Source organism: Rhipicephalus sanguineus, chromosome 1 (genome assembly GCF_013339695.2).
Source record: "Rhipicephalus sanguineus isolate Rsan-2018 chromosome 1, BIME_Rsan_1.4, whole genome shotgun sequence".
NCBI lineage: Eukaryota > Metazoa > Arthropoda > Arachnida > Ixodida > Ixodidae > Rhipicephalus > Rhipicephalus sanguineus.
In genome coordinates this window covers 131,761,286-131,777,667 of record NC_051176.1, presented here as the reverse complement: position 1 = coordinate 131,777,667, position 16,382 = coordinate 131,761,286, and the positions used below count along the sequence as shown (strand labels likewise).

Here is a 16,382-nt window from a genome sequence, read left to right as displayed (position 1 = left end):
GGCAGGACCGTCGTTGTCCCAAAAGTATTCAGGCGAGGATTGGCATCATTTTCCTTGAAAAACAACGTCCTCGTAAAGAAGAACTTCACTCCGGCCCGAGCCAGCTACCTTATTCGCGGCGAGAACGACCTATAGGTGGCAGCACCGTCACCCCGCTAGTGTGGATACTGGTTTCGTTTGGTGTGTGGAAGTGCACGGGGCTCCTGTTTTCACATCGTGATTTTGTGTTCCGTACCCTCAGAAAACTCTTCGTTATCGATGGTGAGGTTTTGTTCGGTGCCACAATGCCGCACATACTGCACAGAGCCAGGGATAAGCTTCCATTTTTATCCCACCGACGCGGAACGTCGCCGACTGTGGCTCGTTAGGCTTCGTAACGGCAAGACGCCTTCCAAGTACGCGATGGTGTGCAGCAAACACTTCGACGACGGTGCATTCAAGCATTCGCAGACGAGAAAGAATGGTGAGTAGTCAGCGATAACTTCGCTAATGTGTGCATTTATACGCTTGTTGCTGCTGTGCACTACGAGCCTGAAGACGGTCGCAGTAAGCGAACGCTCGGGGAAGCTTCCCTGTGCTTTGATTTTCCTACACTTCCGCAGGAAAATTAAGCTAGAATCAATCGAGAAAGAAGAAAATTAATTCATGGAATTTATTATTTGTCATTCATGTACCGTCGGCGCTGTGAATGCAAAGTTAGTTCGCGCTCGGCTATGAGTCTGTTTAAACGAGAGTCCCCGAGCCCTTTTGAAGTTCGCGCATGTTCCATAGTGTTTACACGGTCGCGAGAACAGTTCTCTGTTCCGCAGGGCAAGTACGTGCACCGAAACGCGGCAAGTGTGCATGCATGATCTGGTGCATAGTAAAGGGTATCGTTTTATGAGCCCCCACTCGCCACGTAAGCGATGAAAATGCGCGAGCGAGTTTATCGCCACTGCTGATCTTGATGAATATATTCTTCTCGCTCGCTCTCTTTTTTTAAGGGTTTTCGCGGAAGAGATTGAGGCCTGACGCACTTCCGACACTGAACTTGCCAAAGCGCAAATTTGACAGACATAAGCTACCTCGCAAGCCACCGGGTAAGTGAGTGTTTTGTATCGATGCGTGTTATCATTCCAGCCTGCGAACGAATTTAGTTACGCCTATGTTGCCCGATAGCTCGAATGTACCTACCTTCGAACATCTTTTTCGGTGAAGGTTACCCGCGTGCTTCCAAACGTTCACGCCCCCGATTATTTCTTTGTTTTTTTTTTCCAACAGCAAAAAGGATCCCTGTTTCCAGGCAATCACAGGGGCCCATAAATATAACAAGCGATGTTGCTGGTGAGTTAGAAATTTCATTATTTCTCATTGTCTCAGACGATTACAAAACTAATTTTGGCTGCGCTTGGTAAATGTTGACTCAGATTCTTCCTAACGGGATGTGCCTAACTGTCGTGACGTGTTGTGCATAACTTTTACTGCAAAAATCAATGATGTATTGTGCAGGTCACGCCTGTATTCAGGAAGATTGTCCTGCTGTGGAGACCACAGATGAAGGTATGTTTGCTTGATATTAGGAAATTGAGTACCGTTTTTGTTAGCTAGCACTCTGGCTTGGTATGACGAGGAAGTGGACTTGGTGTAACCAGTATTCCAGAGGCATAGTTTTCCCATGTGCCTGGAGGGTAGGAGGGGGGAGTGAAGGTAGTATAACTGAGCATTGTGAGGTGAACAAAGTAAATGTGTGCATAACGTTTTTACTGCAAAAGTCAATTATGTATTGTGCAGATCACACCTGTGTTCAAGAAGATTGGCCTGCTGTGGAGACCACAGATGAAGGTATGTTTGCACGATATTAGGAACTTGAGTACCGTTTTTGTTAGCTAGCACTCTGGCTTGGTATGACCAGGAAGTGGACTTGGTGTAACCAGTATTACAGAGGCATAGTTTTCCCATTTGCCTGGAGGGTAGGAGGGGGGAGCGAAGCCAGTATAACGGTGCATTGTGAGGTGCACAAAATAAATGTGTAATTGTTGTGGCAAAAATATGGAAGTTCCCTCGTGCAAGCCTCATTGCAACATTACATTGCTTGTGTAGAAAACAAAATATATCTGCTAATTTATGGGCAGCGCCCACCTTCCCGCACCAATGCCTCTGCAGTACACATTAACCCAAGTTGCACACAGTCAGGTACACTGCTCGAGTTAAGTCACATTAAGTTTTCCATATTCATTACAGTGCCACAAGATGACCTCCTTGAACAGTTCGCCGCAATCGTGTGTACACATGCTGGCACACTACGGGATGCCTGCGTGCAGGCGAATCCTCTCCAAGTCATCGGCCGTCCCAAGCCTCTCCTTTCATGTGCTGCTGTTCAGACAGATCACACTGTGAAAGTGCTTACAGGATTGCCATGTTTGCAGCTGCTGAAGAACATTATTGAAGAGTTCACTGCCTTGCGCATTGAATCCATCCCAAGAGGTTTTGCATTGAGTGATGAAGACACTGTGCTAATGGTTTTTGTGAAGCTTTACCACAATGTAAGCTTGAGCTTTTTATCGGTTCTCTTTTCTGTTCACCGTACAACTGTTTCAAATATTTTGAAAAATGCGATATGTATTCTTGCAAGCATACTTGGAGAGGCAGTGTTTTTCCCAAGCAAAGAATCTGTCCAGGAAAACCTAACCATTTACTTCAAAAACTACAAGGAAACTCGCATTGTGCTAGATTGCACAGAGGTTCCACTTGAAAGGCCACGTGACTTAACATCACGGCTACTTACCTACAGCCAGTACAAACGCCAGTACACAATCAAAGTATTGATTGGCGTCGCTCCAAGTGGCATGATAACTTTAGTAGGAAAATCATTTGGAGGTCGTGCATCAGACACGCAACTAACTGCTCATTCAAATGTCCTTAACATGTGCACGGCCTATGTAGACAGAGTGATGGTAGACAAAGGCTTTCTAATAGAGAATCTCTGTGACGAAGCTAGGGTCAACATGGATAGGCCTCCATTTTTAAAGAAACGGCAACAGCTTGAAGAACACGAAGCACACAAAAATCAGGCTATTGCGCGAGCAAGGGTACATGTAGAAAGAGCCATTCAACGTGTAAAAGCCTTCAAAATTCTGCAGCAAAGGTACCCGATCCAGCTCTTGCCAGTCTTTGACAAAGTTATCGTGTTGCTTGCTGGTATAGTAAATTTGTCGAAGCCAATTTTGGACGAGTACAAATTTCTACCAAATTGCTAAGCCGTAAACAGAGTCTACAGACACAAATGTGGCTTATCTTTGTCATCTTGTAGCCATAATTTTGTAAACGCACATTTCTTTAAAGATTTGTCTGCGTATGCTCCTTGCCTTTTTTTTATGTGTTCACTTACAACTAAGCACTTTCTAATGTTTGATCTTAATGGCGACTTTTTTCATGCTCATATTAGGGGTCTGCGAATGTTCGAGTTTCGAATTCGAATCGAATAATGCCTTGTCGAATATTTCAATTCGGCTTTCGAACAGCTAGTATTTGAAGTTTTGAATAATTTGACAGAACGAATACCTGAAACGTGACAAAGGCCAATCGTGACGTTTTGTTAGGGTGGGGTAGCTAAAACTAACGCTAACATCGTTAAACTTCATCAAACTTGCACTAATATGTTGGTTAAAAAGCAAGCGCATGTTTATTTTTGAAAAATATGTCATTTCCAAACGTCATGGCTCCAGCAAAGAAGGCCAGGGAACAGTCTGGGAGGCTCTAACTGTTAGCGTCAAAAAATAACCAGCACACTGAGCTCAGCCCTTATAGTCAAGAGGTTCAAAAATACTTCAATGAGCCGCTGATCCCAAGAAAGGATGATCCTTTGAAATACTGGAAAGAGCATGGAGCTGTACTTTCTTGAGGTACTGCCATAATTGTTGGCGATACCTTCCCATCCCTGCTACTGAGGTGCCCAGTGAGCGCATGTTGTCAACTGCAGGAAACGCTGTAATATCACGGCACGAGAGCCTGAAGCCAGGTCATGTGGAACGGCTTGTGTTTCTGCATTGTAATTTGTAGTGTTTCAGTAGCTTATGTGCTCTAGGACATAAGTAGATTTCATTTCCTTGTTCTTTCTTTCAACTTTCAATAAAATCTCTTGTATTCGATATTTCTAGCCATTATTCGGCACTATTCGATCCGAGAGGAAATTTCACTATTCACACGCCTCTAGCTATTATTACTATATGCATCATTCTTCATTGTATGGTTGTAGGCTGTCTAACAACTGCTATTTACGTAATATCAGTTTTGAAATATAGTGATTAACTTGCATGTTTGTAGTTCCATGTACGTTTCTTCATTTATAATTACTATGTTTTTTAGTTCATATAATGATAGGTTGTGTGCACCGTGTAACCTTTTTTTGAAGCTCTCTTTACCCAATGTACTTGTTTTGTTTGTGCCTGTAAGTTATTTCAATGAAATAAATATCAGTATGGCAACAACTAAATTCAAAGAAAAGTATAAGAGGTTAAGAGTGGAATGATGAAGCAGGCATAACTGTGAAAACTGCCTTTATTCTTGTTCACATATTCAATGCACAATGCTACTGTGAAAAACATTACTCAAAAATGTATAAGATCATTTGCAACACTATGAAATTTAAAAGTAGAAAACGGAAAGTCAACATACTGTACAGAAAGGGTTGTCAGCCATGTACTGCTGCAAGTGTGCAGACTCGTTATTGATCGAACTAGACAGCATAGAGCCCAGTCAACACTTAGGAAGGAGACAATTTTCAGGCATATATGGAAGACCATACATAAGAATGCTCTTGGTTTCCTTTTTGTTCAGACATCCATGTTGATCAAGACAGGTTCAGTGTTTGTGGAAGATGTTCCCTTCCACAAAATTCGAGCAACATTTTTTGACAAGAAAATGTCTTTCTACATAGCAGCAATAGTAAGATATCAAATTATCCATAGTGTCTAATGACGGATGAATTGGTTATGACATAAACACAGAAGCAGAAAAGCAAACATGATTTAACGGCCTTTAACACCACATGTAATGAACTTTAGGCACAAACTGAAGAGATGTGTTGGCCTGTGTGCTTAGATTTAGGTACACGTTAACGAACACCAGGTGGTTGCAATTTCCTGAGCCCTCCACTACAGCATCCCTCATAATCATATCATGGTTGTAGAATGTTAAACTCTAACAATTATTATTATTGTCTTAAGTTCACTATGTTAAAATGCCCTAAGTGCATTATAGAGGTACTCACTATAAATTAGCCTCACTGAACTGAGGCGCTGTTCAAAGTATTCCTTTTGGAATGCTATGTGCAGCAACTTCCAGACATCTTCACATTCATACACAAAGAAGTCACAGGATCCAATTCCCAGCACACCCATCTGCACCTGAATTTGTGTAAAGTATGCTGGTTTGGGGTTCTCCTTACTGAGAGCATTTGAAACCTTCTGAGGGCACTTTATCTCAAGCATGCTTCTCTTTCCTGCGCAGCAAGCACATTCAAAGTTCACAATGCCATCAGGGGAGCAACCGACAACAGGAAATTCTTTGCTCACTACGAATCCACTCTGCCTCACAACGACAGTGTGTCCATCTGCATTCATTACTGATATATACCTTCTCCTTGCTTCGCTTTCTTTTTCACTTCCCTCCTTCGTGGCCTTTGTTTGGAATTTTGAACTTTTCAAAACTGCCTTCATTAATGCTGACAAGTCGTGGGGCCGTGGCTCTGATTTGAGCTTGTGTGCTTTTGTTTTAAACATGTGACAAATTGTGCTTGTGGCAATGCCTTTCCGATAGCTGTGCCAATCGTCACTAGCAGATTGGGACAAAGTTAGCCTTTCTATTTCGCTAACTGTGCTGTCATTAAATGCTTCACATGCTTCTTCCAAGAAGGAATTGAAATCTGGCTTTTCTGACTTTCTTATAAGCTCAAGCATTGAGCAGGGCTTGGCTCTTTCATCAGGTCTGGTGTCGTTGGTGTGCTTGTTGGGTGTGGAGAGCCCTGTGGATGCAGCAGTACACATTCTTTGTCACGAAAAGTTGAGTCAAACACCATATGTATGGCTTTCAATCAATACGCATGCACCCTAAAAACGCAGAATTATTTGAACATCGATAAATAGCTTAGCGTCAGATCCGTGTGACGGTCGGAATTTTAAAATGAATGAATGAAGTTCTTCTGCCTACTAACTATGTTAATAGAAAACATCTACTATAATTTGCAGGAACTAGAGTTCAAACAAAATACCACGTAAACAAAAGAAAGGAATTTTAAGAGGCAGTAAGGATACTTGCTCCAAAAATAGGGATAAACTATAACACTTCCATATTCTTTTGCTGCATTCTCTGTTCACGTTTCATTTGACTCAGACACTCGTAATGTCATTTGCACGTAAGGCACGATATTCTGACTATATTTTAGTACAGTATAGATGCTGTGCATTTAATGTATATAACAACGTGTGTTACAGAATGTTATCATGAGTGCCTTTTTTTTCTTTATGCATTACTTCATTTAAATTCACAATTCCATTGTCCTTTTCTTCTCATTCAAGAAAAAGACAAATGTAGTGTAATGTAATGTTTGCTTTCTAAACACAACTTGTTCTTCTGATTACATATTTTACTGTTTAGTTTAGGATCCCCACTAGCATCACCATTGTCTGACTGACTGTGTCCACTGCAGGGCAAGCACCTCTCCCACGTTTCGCCAAACAACCTGGTCCTTTGCTTGCTGCGGCCAGGTTATCCCCGTTAACTTTTTAATCTCGTGTGTCCACCCAACTTTGTCTCCCCCTCGTGCACTTGCCCTCTTGGAATTCAGTCTGTTACTTTTAATGACCAATGGTTATCTTGCCTATGCGGTGCATGCCCTGCCCATTTCTTCTTGATTTCGACTAAGATGTCCTTAACACCTGTTCGTCCCCCGACATACTCCTGTTCTGCTCTCTTCTTGTTCCTTAAGATTACACCTATCATTTTCCTTTCCATAGCTCACTGCGACATCCTCAATTTAAGTTGAAGCCTAGTCAAAAGCCTCCATGTTTCTGCTCCATAGGCATATATCATGTAGCGAACAAAATGAAGTTTTAATAAAGAAAGATGTCTGCACCTTGTCTTGGCTTCTTTGTCACATGCAATTCTGCCGAGCAAGCATATGGTAGGCCACGCATCAGCCTTTTTAGAACTCCTTCCTGCGGCCGAGAAAGCACAGGTTCCTGAAACTAGATAATGTACCCAGTAAATTCACATGATTTTAACACTACTGTCTTGGCTTAAAATATTGATTACTTGATTGTAACTTTAGCTTAGCAAAATAAATAGAACAAGTGTGTTAGGTATGTCGGGGCAAAGTATCGAATAAGATTAGGATAACAGATAGCCGAGCTAGTTGGTAGGTATGCATTCTAAGAGACCGGGCATGGCAAACATGGACACAAGAAAGACGACAAGACACCGTAAATGGCGTTTGTGGTGTCTTGTCTTCTTTCTTGTGGCCTTGTTTGCACGCCCGGTCTTTAGAACGTATTGAATAATTTTGATTCATGGCAATTGAAATATTTAAAAGAAAAAACCATGTGGAATCTGGACCATTCATTTCAAAGGTTAAGTTTTTTTGTGGGCAAGGAAGCGTATGCCATTTTTATAAAAATTTTTAAAACAAGCTAAATTATTTTTAAAACAGGCAAATTGTTCATTATTAAATAATAAAAAAAGAGCAATCATTTTACATGTTGGTGTGTTCATGTGCATGGGTGAAACAAGTTAAAACATTTCTTGCTATGCAACATTGTCTTGACTGCATTGTAAAAATGTATGAAAAGTTGCTGCTCTTAATTACAAAAGTGAACTCCTTATTTTGAACTGATTGAGATCAGTTGAGCAGCTGACAATAAGCAATAAAATATGTCAACACATGCCTTTCGTGGCAACCCGCATCCTCTGCTTACATCTATTTGCATTTTGCACCCTGAAGTCACTCAAGCCCTTCTTCCCCCATCACCGTTATTGATTAACTATAGTATAAGAAAAGAGTCTGTTAATAACTTTAGGGATAACGCTATGTATGGGCAGTGAAGTTGATGTACATACCTTGGGGCAGCATGGTAGTTGAGTTATGAGGGCGGGCCCATACTTCTGTTTTACAGTGTATCTTGCGTTCTGTCCCCATGACTGGGGCAAGTCAGTTGCTGATAGAAGCGACAATTGTCTCACTTTGTTTATGTGCAACAGCACAGCAACACAGTGCTTGCACTTGTGAGATGTGCTGAAAGGAAAAGTGTGCAAATTATTATTCAGTCTACTTTTGACATTTACTAGGTGCCACTGATTCTAAAAAACTAACAGGGTTCCTTATGCATTCGACTAGATGAATCATAGGCAAAAGGCATCTTTTTTAAACGTGAAGCATTTCTTGGCGAACTTCTGCAACTTTGGGCGTATGTATCTATATCTAGCCGCCTACGACATTGTGCTCTCGGGGCTGTTTCGTTAATGGGACCTACACCAAAATTGGTATGGCATGACATGTCTGTACAACTAACATTAATCGCAGGTCATAACGTGAAAATCATGACATGCATGTTGTGAACGGCATGATTCACACGGTCTTGGTGCTCTTCCGACTGTTTCTTTCGCTAGATGTATGTGCACCAAAATTTGTATGGCATGACAAGAGAGTGTGACGCACATAACTGACGGGTCCTAACTTGGAAACCATGACATGCATGTCATGTACAGCATGACTTACATGACATAGTCTCGGGGTGCTCGCGGCCGTTCGATGAAGTGAGTATATACCAAAACTGTTATGATGAACATAAATAACAGCTCGTAACATGAAAATCATGACATGCACGTCATGTACGGCGTGACTTACATGCCACACTCATGTTGTGCTCTCGGCTGGTTCTCTAGCTCGATATACACCAAAATTAGTGTGGCGCAACGTGACTGTATGACGAACATAAATGACAGGTGGTAACATGAAAGCAATGACATGCATGTCATGTACGGCGTGATTTACATGATACTGCCTTGGTGCGCTTCCAGCTGTTTTGTTAACTATATATAAACAAAAACTGGTATGCCATGACATGAGTGCGTGACGAACGTGAATGGCAGGTCATGCATTGTATATACCAGAATATAGGTTTCAGTAGCATGGTATATGCCGATAGTACATGCATGCATGCATGACAAACATGCAGTTATGAACTACATGTCATGACATGAATGACTTCATTTGCCTGAAAGACAAACAAGGCGATGTATGGAGCTTCTAGCTGCTGCGCATTACGTTGGTTCCCACAGTGCGTGGGATCTGCCGTGTTCTTTTCTTCAATCAGTGTATTGATCCCCCCCCCCCTCCCTTGAAAGCTATCTGCCCCTAACGTGGTTTTGCACTGCCTCCAGGGTCGGAGGCATTGCAAGTTTTCTGCACCTCGCCTAGTTCAGCATTGCCTCCGTGATGGGCCTGCCGATCTCGGAGGCAGTGCAAAGCGGCGATGTCGTGATGGCGTCATCGTATGACGTCACAAAATTTAGGGCGCTGTGTGACGTCATGTGATTGCAAGCTTTCTGCACCTCGCCTAGTTTAGCACTGCCTCCGTGATCGGCCCACCGATCTCGGAGGCAGTGCAAAGCGGCAATGTCGTGATGGCGTCATCGTATGATATCACGTGACGTCCCGAAATTTGAGGCGCTGTGTGACGTCATGATGACGTCATGTGATTGCAAGTTTTCTGCAGCTCACCTGGTTATGCACTGCCTCCGTGATTGGTCGCCGATCACGGAGGCAGTGCTAGGCGGCGTTGTCATATGATGGCGTCATGATGTGTCGCAGAATTTTGCTATCTGTGACGTCATGTCGTGACGTCATCACGTGATGATGATTTTTTAATCACTGATCTTGACGCTGCCAAAGGTCAATTTTCGAGTTTGATGAGGCATCTAATGCTTTAGCCTCAATAATGTGAAGTAAGGGGTTAGCAGAGCCCGAATCGGAAAGTCAGCATATAATGTAAACAAATCGCGATACATGCCGCGACCAACTACATCCCAACAACTTGACGATTATACGGGCACTTTGCGATCAAGGCCGATACGGATAGGATTTCTCGACATTTATCAACAATGGTCGCTGCTGCGCGGTCCAAACTTATCCGGATCGAGTTTGGCACAGACGTCAGAAAGACCGAGATGCGTAGACCGCTAACGATTGGTCTCCGATTGGGCCTGATCACTGTTAAGAGTGGCCGTTTAGCAGAACCTGATCTGCATCGGCTCTGATCGCGATAAAAAGTGGCCATGTGGCACTGGTACTACTTACCCTGCAGGGCAAGTGCAGTTCAATTCTGCTATCTTCGCATCGCTGGCCAATTTGAGGTCTACTCGATGAGGATCCTTCGTTAGCCCGGAAGATTGCAGCACGAACGCTATTATGTGCAGCGGACCGTCAGAGGAGCACGTGGACGCGACCGCGCTACATTCAATAATATGGCCCGCTGCAACGACCTCGTCGCCTTCAACGAGGCATCTGACACCGTCCCCGATATGGTTCAGAATGGTGCTCAAAGGCAAGGGCACTGGAAACGAAAAGAGAACGCATATTAGCCTCAGAACACGTTAAAAGCGCCTTTTGCGCGGTCGCATCAAGCAAATGTTTTCCGCATCGATGGATTTGCGAACTATACATCGATGAATTTACGAACATGTTACGAATTTCCGTTGCAAAAAGCAAAGAATAAGATGCTGACAGGTTACTCACCGTCGACCAAACCGTCGTCGTCAACTTCCATCATGAGTTTACGAAGTAGAAACACCGCATAGAATGCTGCTGAAGCGGCCACGGCTGACTGGCATCCACACTTCGGTGTTTCGTTCGTTCGCCGCTAGGCGCCGACTCTGTTCGAGATCGAGCTACAAGTGGCAGCACCGTCACCGCGCAAAGGCGGTTCTCGGCGCGTACACAAACGCACACAACAGCGCTTCGTTGTGAGCGATCTGACCCGATTTCCGGCAAACAAAATGCGTTGACTGCAGCTTTCTGGCAATATGTGCGCTCTTCATTCCCGAATTAATGCACGACGCGCGCCGAACGTTACTATTACGTGTGAGAAAAGCGCATTCTGCCAACGTACGGGTTGCTCGCCTTCGCAACAGTGGGCGTTTTCACAGTGGATGACGTTTTCTTGTTGTTTTATTACTACTACGTCATAAATGCCCCGCGAAGGTGGTCTAGTGGTTAAGGCACTCGACTGCTGACCCGAAGGTCGCAGGATCGAATCCCGGCGGCTGCATTTTCGATAGAGGCGAAAAATGTTTGAGGCCCTTGTGCTTAGATTTAGGTGCACGTTAAAGAACCCCAGGTGGTCGAAATTTCCGGAGCCCTCCACTATGGCGTCCCTCATAATCATATCGTGGTTTTGGGACGTTAAACCAAAGATATTATTAAATTATTACTACGGCATAAATCAAAAGTACGCCGTTTAGATTATTTTTGACCACCAGGGCTCTTTAACGCGTACCTTAATCGAAGTACACGGGTGTCTTTGTATACATTTCGCCACAAGTTATAATTGCGCAAGGCAACTCAGTTTTGCGATTTCCGTGTCATTCTATTTTCTGTTCTGTATAGGGGACAATTTAAGTACCTAAGTGTCAGACGTGACTTGACAGAAATATTTCCCTGCAGTGGGACCAGGACCGTACCCAACTAAAGCTCGTCGCGTAACCTATAAACGACAGTCCCGAAGTTATACACCTAACCACAACGCGCCAGTGGATGAGAGCCTTTTTTTTAAAACCACCGAGCCGCTAAGAGGCTATATTCACATGAGATTTAATACTTCTCATCTTTAGGACAACGCCAAGTGCACTTTGCAATGCGCTTGAACCACAGAGCGGCACCTACACTGATATGACTCTCATGAACGGATGGTACGACGACCACACACAGCACTCTCGACAAGTGCACTCACTGATCTTATTACAGTACATATACAGCCGATCAAGGCCAAATGCTTCTTTACATCGTGTTGGGCATACGTACGAGCGGTTAAAGTTGCACCAACGCAACGGAACAAACCGCCTTTGAGGCCCTGCATGACGTACGCGCACATGCAAACACAACGCGGCTAGCAGACGACGCAGGGAGTAATCCACACTAGGCGCGCTTCAGCCAGTAGCCGCCAGGCGGCGACTCCGCTCGATCTCGCGGCCAATCGTTGTACCTTCGGGACTGCGACCAGAAATTTTGCATGCCCTGCACGACGACCCAACGGCTGGACACCTCGGACTTTCCCGAACGCTCGCACGAGTACAAGAAAAGTACTACTGGCCGCGCCTTGCCGCCGACGTCACTCGCTACGTAAGGACGTGCCGAGACTGTCAGCGACGGAAGACACCGCCCACAAGACCAGCAGGCTTCCTTCAGCCGATCGAGCCTCCTCGGCGACCATTCCAGCAGATCGGGATGGACCTCCTGGGGCCGTTCCCAACGTCGACTTGCGGAAATAAATGGATCGTCGTGGCTACCGACTACCTCACCCGCTACGCCGAAACAAAAGCCCTGCCCAAAGGCAGTGCCGCTGAGGTAGCCAAGTTCTTCGTTGAGAACATCGTCCTTCGACACGGCGCCCCAGAGGTTCTCATCACCGACAGAGGTACGGCGTTCACGGCTGACCTGACTCAGGCGATCTTGGAATACAGCCACACAAGCCACCGCCGCACCACCGCGTACCACCCACAGACCAACGGCCTCACCGAGCGTCTAAATAAGACCATCGCCGACATGCTGGCCATGTACGTCGACGTCGAACACAAGACGTGGGACGCCATCCTTCCGTACGTGACCTTCGCGTACAACACGGCCGTACAGGAAACGACGCAGATGACGCCATACAAGTTGGTCTACGGACGGAGCCCGGCAACGACGCTCGACGCCATGCTACCAAACGTGACCGACGAGGAAAACATCGACGTGACCACCTACCTACAGCGCGCCGAAGAAGCACGACAGCTCGCCCGCCTACGGATCAAGAACCAGCAGACGACTGACAGCCGCCGCTACAACCTTCGACGACGCCACATGGAATATCAACCCGGTGACCGTGTATGGGCATGGACGCCAATACGCCGACGAGGACTTAGTGAGAAGCTTCTTCGACGATACTTCGGACCGTACAGGGTACTTCGACGCCTGGGCACACTCGACTATCAGGTTGTCCCAGACGGCATTACGAACTCCCAGCGGCGCCGTGCGCGACCTGAAGTCGTCCATGTCGTGCGCCTTAAGCCGTTTTTCGCGCGTTAGCGAGCCTGGGGACTCTATTTTTTTCCTTTGTTATTGTAATTTATTTGTGTATACACTTGTTTTTTTCTCTTCTATGTTCTTTCACAAGCATCGGGACGATGCTTTTTCAGAGGGGGGCATTGCCACGCCCACTTCTTGTCTTGTTTTGATGTATTCGGGTTTGACCGGCAGAGACGGTTATCAACGCTCGACGCTGTCCGCGAAGTAGTGTTCTAGAAGCGTCGCGATTGTAGTAGATCGGTTTGTTAAGATTGCGCCTCGCACGCGAATGTTCCAGCTTTGTCTAGAGATTACGCCGCCACCAGCGATATTGTTGGAAAGTTCGATAGCGCCTGTATAAAAGCCTACGCGCGTGACCGCTTGTCAGTTGATCGACGGACGACGCCCTGTTCGCCGCTATCATTGTACAGCGTGCATTGCTGTAGTTCTAGTTCTCATTTTCCGGCCACAAGTTCGGCCAAATAAACAGTTTCATCCTACAAACGCCGACTGCTGTCTTCGTCGACGTCACGACCACGTGACAGTATAGAGATAAGGAGCTGCACAGCATTGCAAGTATTAATAACGCCCCTTCTGTTTCTTTTGTCTTGTTTGTTGTGGTGGCGGTGTCTAGTTTATCTGAAGTAATGTACCAACTAGCCCAACAGCCAATTGTGCTATTGATAACGTCTCCGATGCGCGATGTTCCTGAACTGTCGTGATCGTTAAGATGTCAGAATACAAGATGTCAGAATGTTTGTCAGAATACAGTTCCTGCAAGAACACAAATACATGAGACAGGTATAGGATCGAACACACTGCAAGTGGCTACTTTGTCATGAGAAAAAAACAAGAGCTTCTTGTGTTTTATGTTTTTGTGCACATCTTGCAGGAATGTGAACCCCATCACGTCCAGTGGTGCCCAGCTGTGAACCACTGCACAGCGTGATCCCGCCTTTGCCTACCCGCCTGGTACATTCCTACTAGAGCCGGACCGTCGCTATTGTCATTGTAAAGGTCCGCATCATCTCATTCGAGTTCCTTCAGTGTAAGGGACGTCGTCTTGCTCAGACAGCTGCTGCAGAACACCGAGGTTGTGAAGCACCACACAAACTGCGCCGATCTTCGACCTGAAGAGTGGGCCATAGTACAGTGCTCTGTACCTCTGCAGGCACCAAAAGCGGGCCTTGACGACTCCAGTGCTGGTTATACGACACACCGCAGTGATGAGTCGGCAGTGAATCGGGCAGCAGGGGATCCTGCACGATGTGCTCCAGGGATGGCGTTAAGCAGCCAAGGTTGCAGCGGGTATGCACTATCACCTGCGGAAGACAGTGTTCCAATTAGCATAATATGAACGTATACTTGAATATGTACTATTCCTTTCTTACTTCTTTTAACTTATTCGAAGACATCATGTCACTGATATGCACTGCTTTTCTTTTTTCTTACAGCTAGACATATTGACAGAATTGCTTGTCTAGTTAGGTTACCTAATAGACCTTTTTCAAGCACACGAGCGCCACCAACGGGCGCGCAAGCGCTCATGGGAAATGTGTGTACGCCGCAGCAGCCGCCGCGACGAGCGCGTGGGACTCGCGCTGTAGTTTTCCGCTTGCGCCGTGCCAAGACTTCTTAGACACAGTGAATTTGGCAAGGTGCAACATGTTACTGCGCAATTCAATCACGAACTTCAGTGCTTAGCTGCGACGGCCTCTCGACGATTTGCATCTTTCCCACTGTTGGACCAGTTGAGCTAGAGTTACTGTATATGCTACCTTTAAGTTGAGCGGCTCAAAAGCGTCACCTTTTATTTATTTTTTTTGACCCCATTGCGCCTTAGGACATAAATAACAAAAAATACAGGTCGGTTGCCTATGAAGTGCAAAGAGCGGTCTATGATTCGCGGATGCATTTGGAATCAACGTCCACCGACACTGTCGACGACTACAGTGTGAGGTTCTGATATTTAAAGAGTACACTAGAAAGTGTAGTCGGCATTTGGGGAAATGGGATACATCCATTGCGTCGCTCGCACCATATATGTAACGAACGATAAGTGCTTACTAACCTTCGTTGGTGCTATAACTACAGGTTGGAATAATACTTACAGCGAAAAAAAGAAAGAAGCAGTACAAGGAAGGGAATGCACAAACCAGCGCTCACACACAACTGAAAGATTATGGCACGCGTGAAAAAAAGCATTAAAAAATGGGAGTGCGTCGCGCGTGTCATAATGAGGTACGAAAAGTCAAACAACCAAGGCGCGTGCCTACAGTCGATGAATAAAGTAGGGGGGGGGGGGGGGGATCGGAGATATCTGTTCGTTCCGCGTTCGTTCTGGCGGTGTTACGTCACAAAAGTGGGCGGTCCGCAGCTCTCTTCCGCCGAGAGGAAGAAGGCAGCCAATCGTCAAGGGGTGAGCGGCGAGCTTTCCGGAAGTAGACGCGCATCGTTTGTCCTCGGCAAAGGGGCCGAATATTTCAAAACGAAGTGTTTCTCGCCTTCTAATAAATACAGTTGTTATACAAAAAGATATTGTTTTTCTTTTCAAGCTCAAGCAGTTTCTGAAGCAGCAATAGCTTTGAGTGCTGATATTAATTGGTGTTAGTTTTTCTAACGTGCTTGCTATGTTAAGTCGCGCACGCGAAAAAAAAAAAAAAGAGAAAATTAGCGGTTGGCGCAGTTTTTCAAAATGTCGTCCCACCGGTATGTCTGGCTTGGCTCCCGGGTGTCGGATCGTCAAAGGGAGCTTCTGCTGGCTTTTATAAAAGAGCACCCACAGATAGCTACGCCGTAGCGCCCGCTGGGGCCGTCGTTCAGGAGTGAGGACCGGGACGACACGTGGCAAGAGCTGGTAGCGCTTTTGAACTAAGAAGTCCCTGCGCGTAAGACCACAGCCCAGTGGCAGGCCCGTTCATTTCGTTCGCGCTGTTCCTTTCGAGAACCGAAAGCGACGCCACACTCGCTCATGGCTTCAACCGCATCTCGCACCTCCAACCGCAAGAGAAGCACACGTCGCAAGCGCCATTTTCTGAAAATCAGCTGTTGCGGCAGCCGCAACCGCCGCATCATGCCGTGCGAAGCC

The 16,382-nt window shown here is 45.7% G+C and overlaps 1 protein-coding gene across 1 annotated transcript; it reads left to right on the top strand.

Annotated features, from left to right (window-relative positions):
* Nucleotides 1-272: 272 nt before the first annotated feature.
* LOC119379235 (uncharacterized) lies at nt 273-3,236 on the top strand. The gene is made up of 6 exons (XM_049412092.1): nt 273-463; nt 984-1,079; nt 1,261-1,323; nt 1,489-1,539; nt 1,771-1,821; nt 2,221-3,236. Exons 1-6 carry the CDS (start codon nt 403-405, stop codon nt 3,234-3,236), a joined length of 1,338 nt encoding a protein of 445 aa, XP_049268049.1. The 5' UTR covers nt 273-402.
* The last annotated feature ends 13,146 nt before the right edge of the window (nt 3,237-16,382 follow it).

Coding starts and splice junctions, on each gene's coding strand:
- LOC119379235 (XM_049412092.1), top strand. CDS start 403: ATGGTGTGCAGCAAACACTTCGACGACGGTGCATTCAAGCATTCGCAG. Junction 1,080..1,260: donor GCTACCTCGCAAGCCACCGG/GTAAGTGAGTGT, acceptor TTTTTCCAACAG/CAAAAAGGATCCCTGTTTCC. Junction 1,822..2,220: donor TGTGGAGACCACAGATGAAG/GTATGTTTGCAC, acceptor TATTCATTACAG/TGCCACAAGATGACCTCCTT.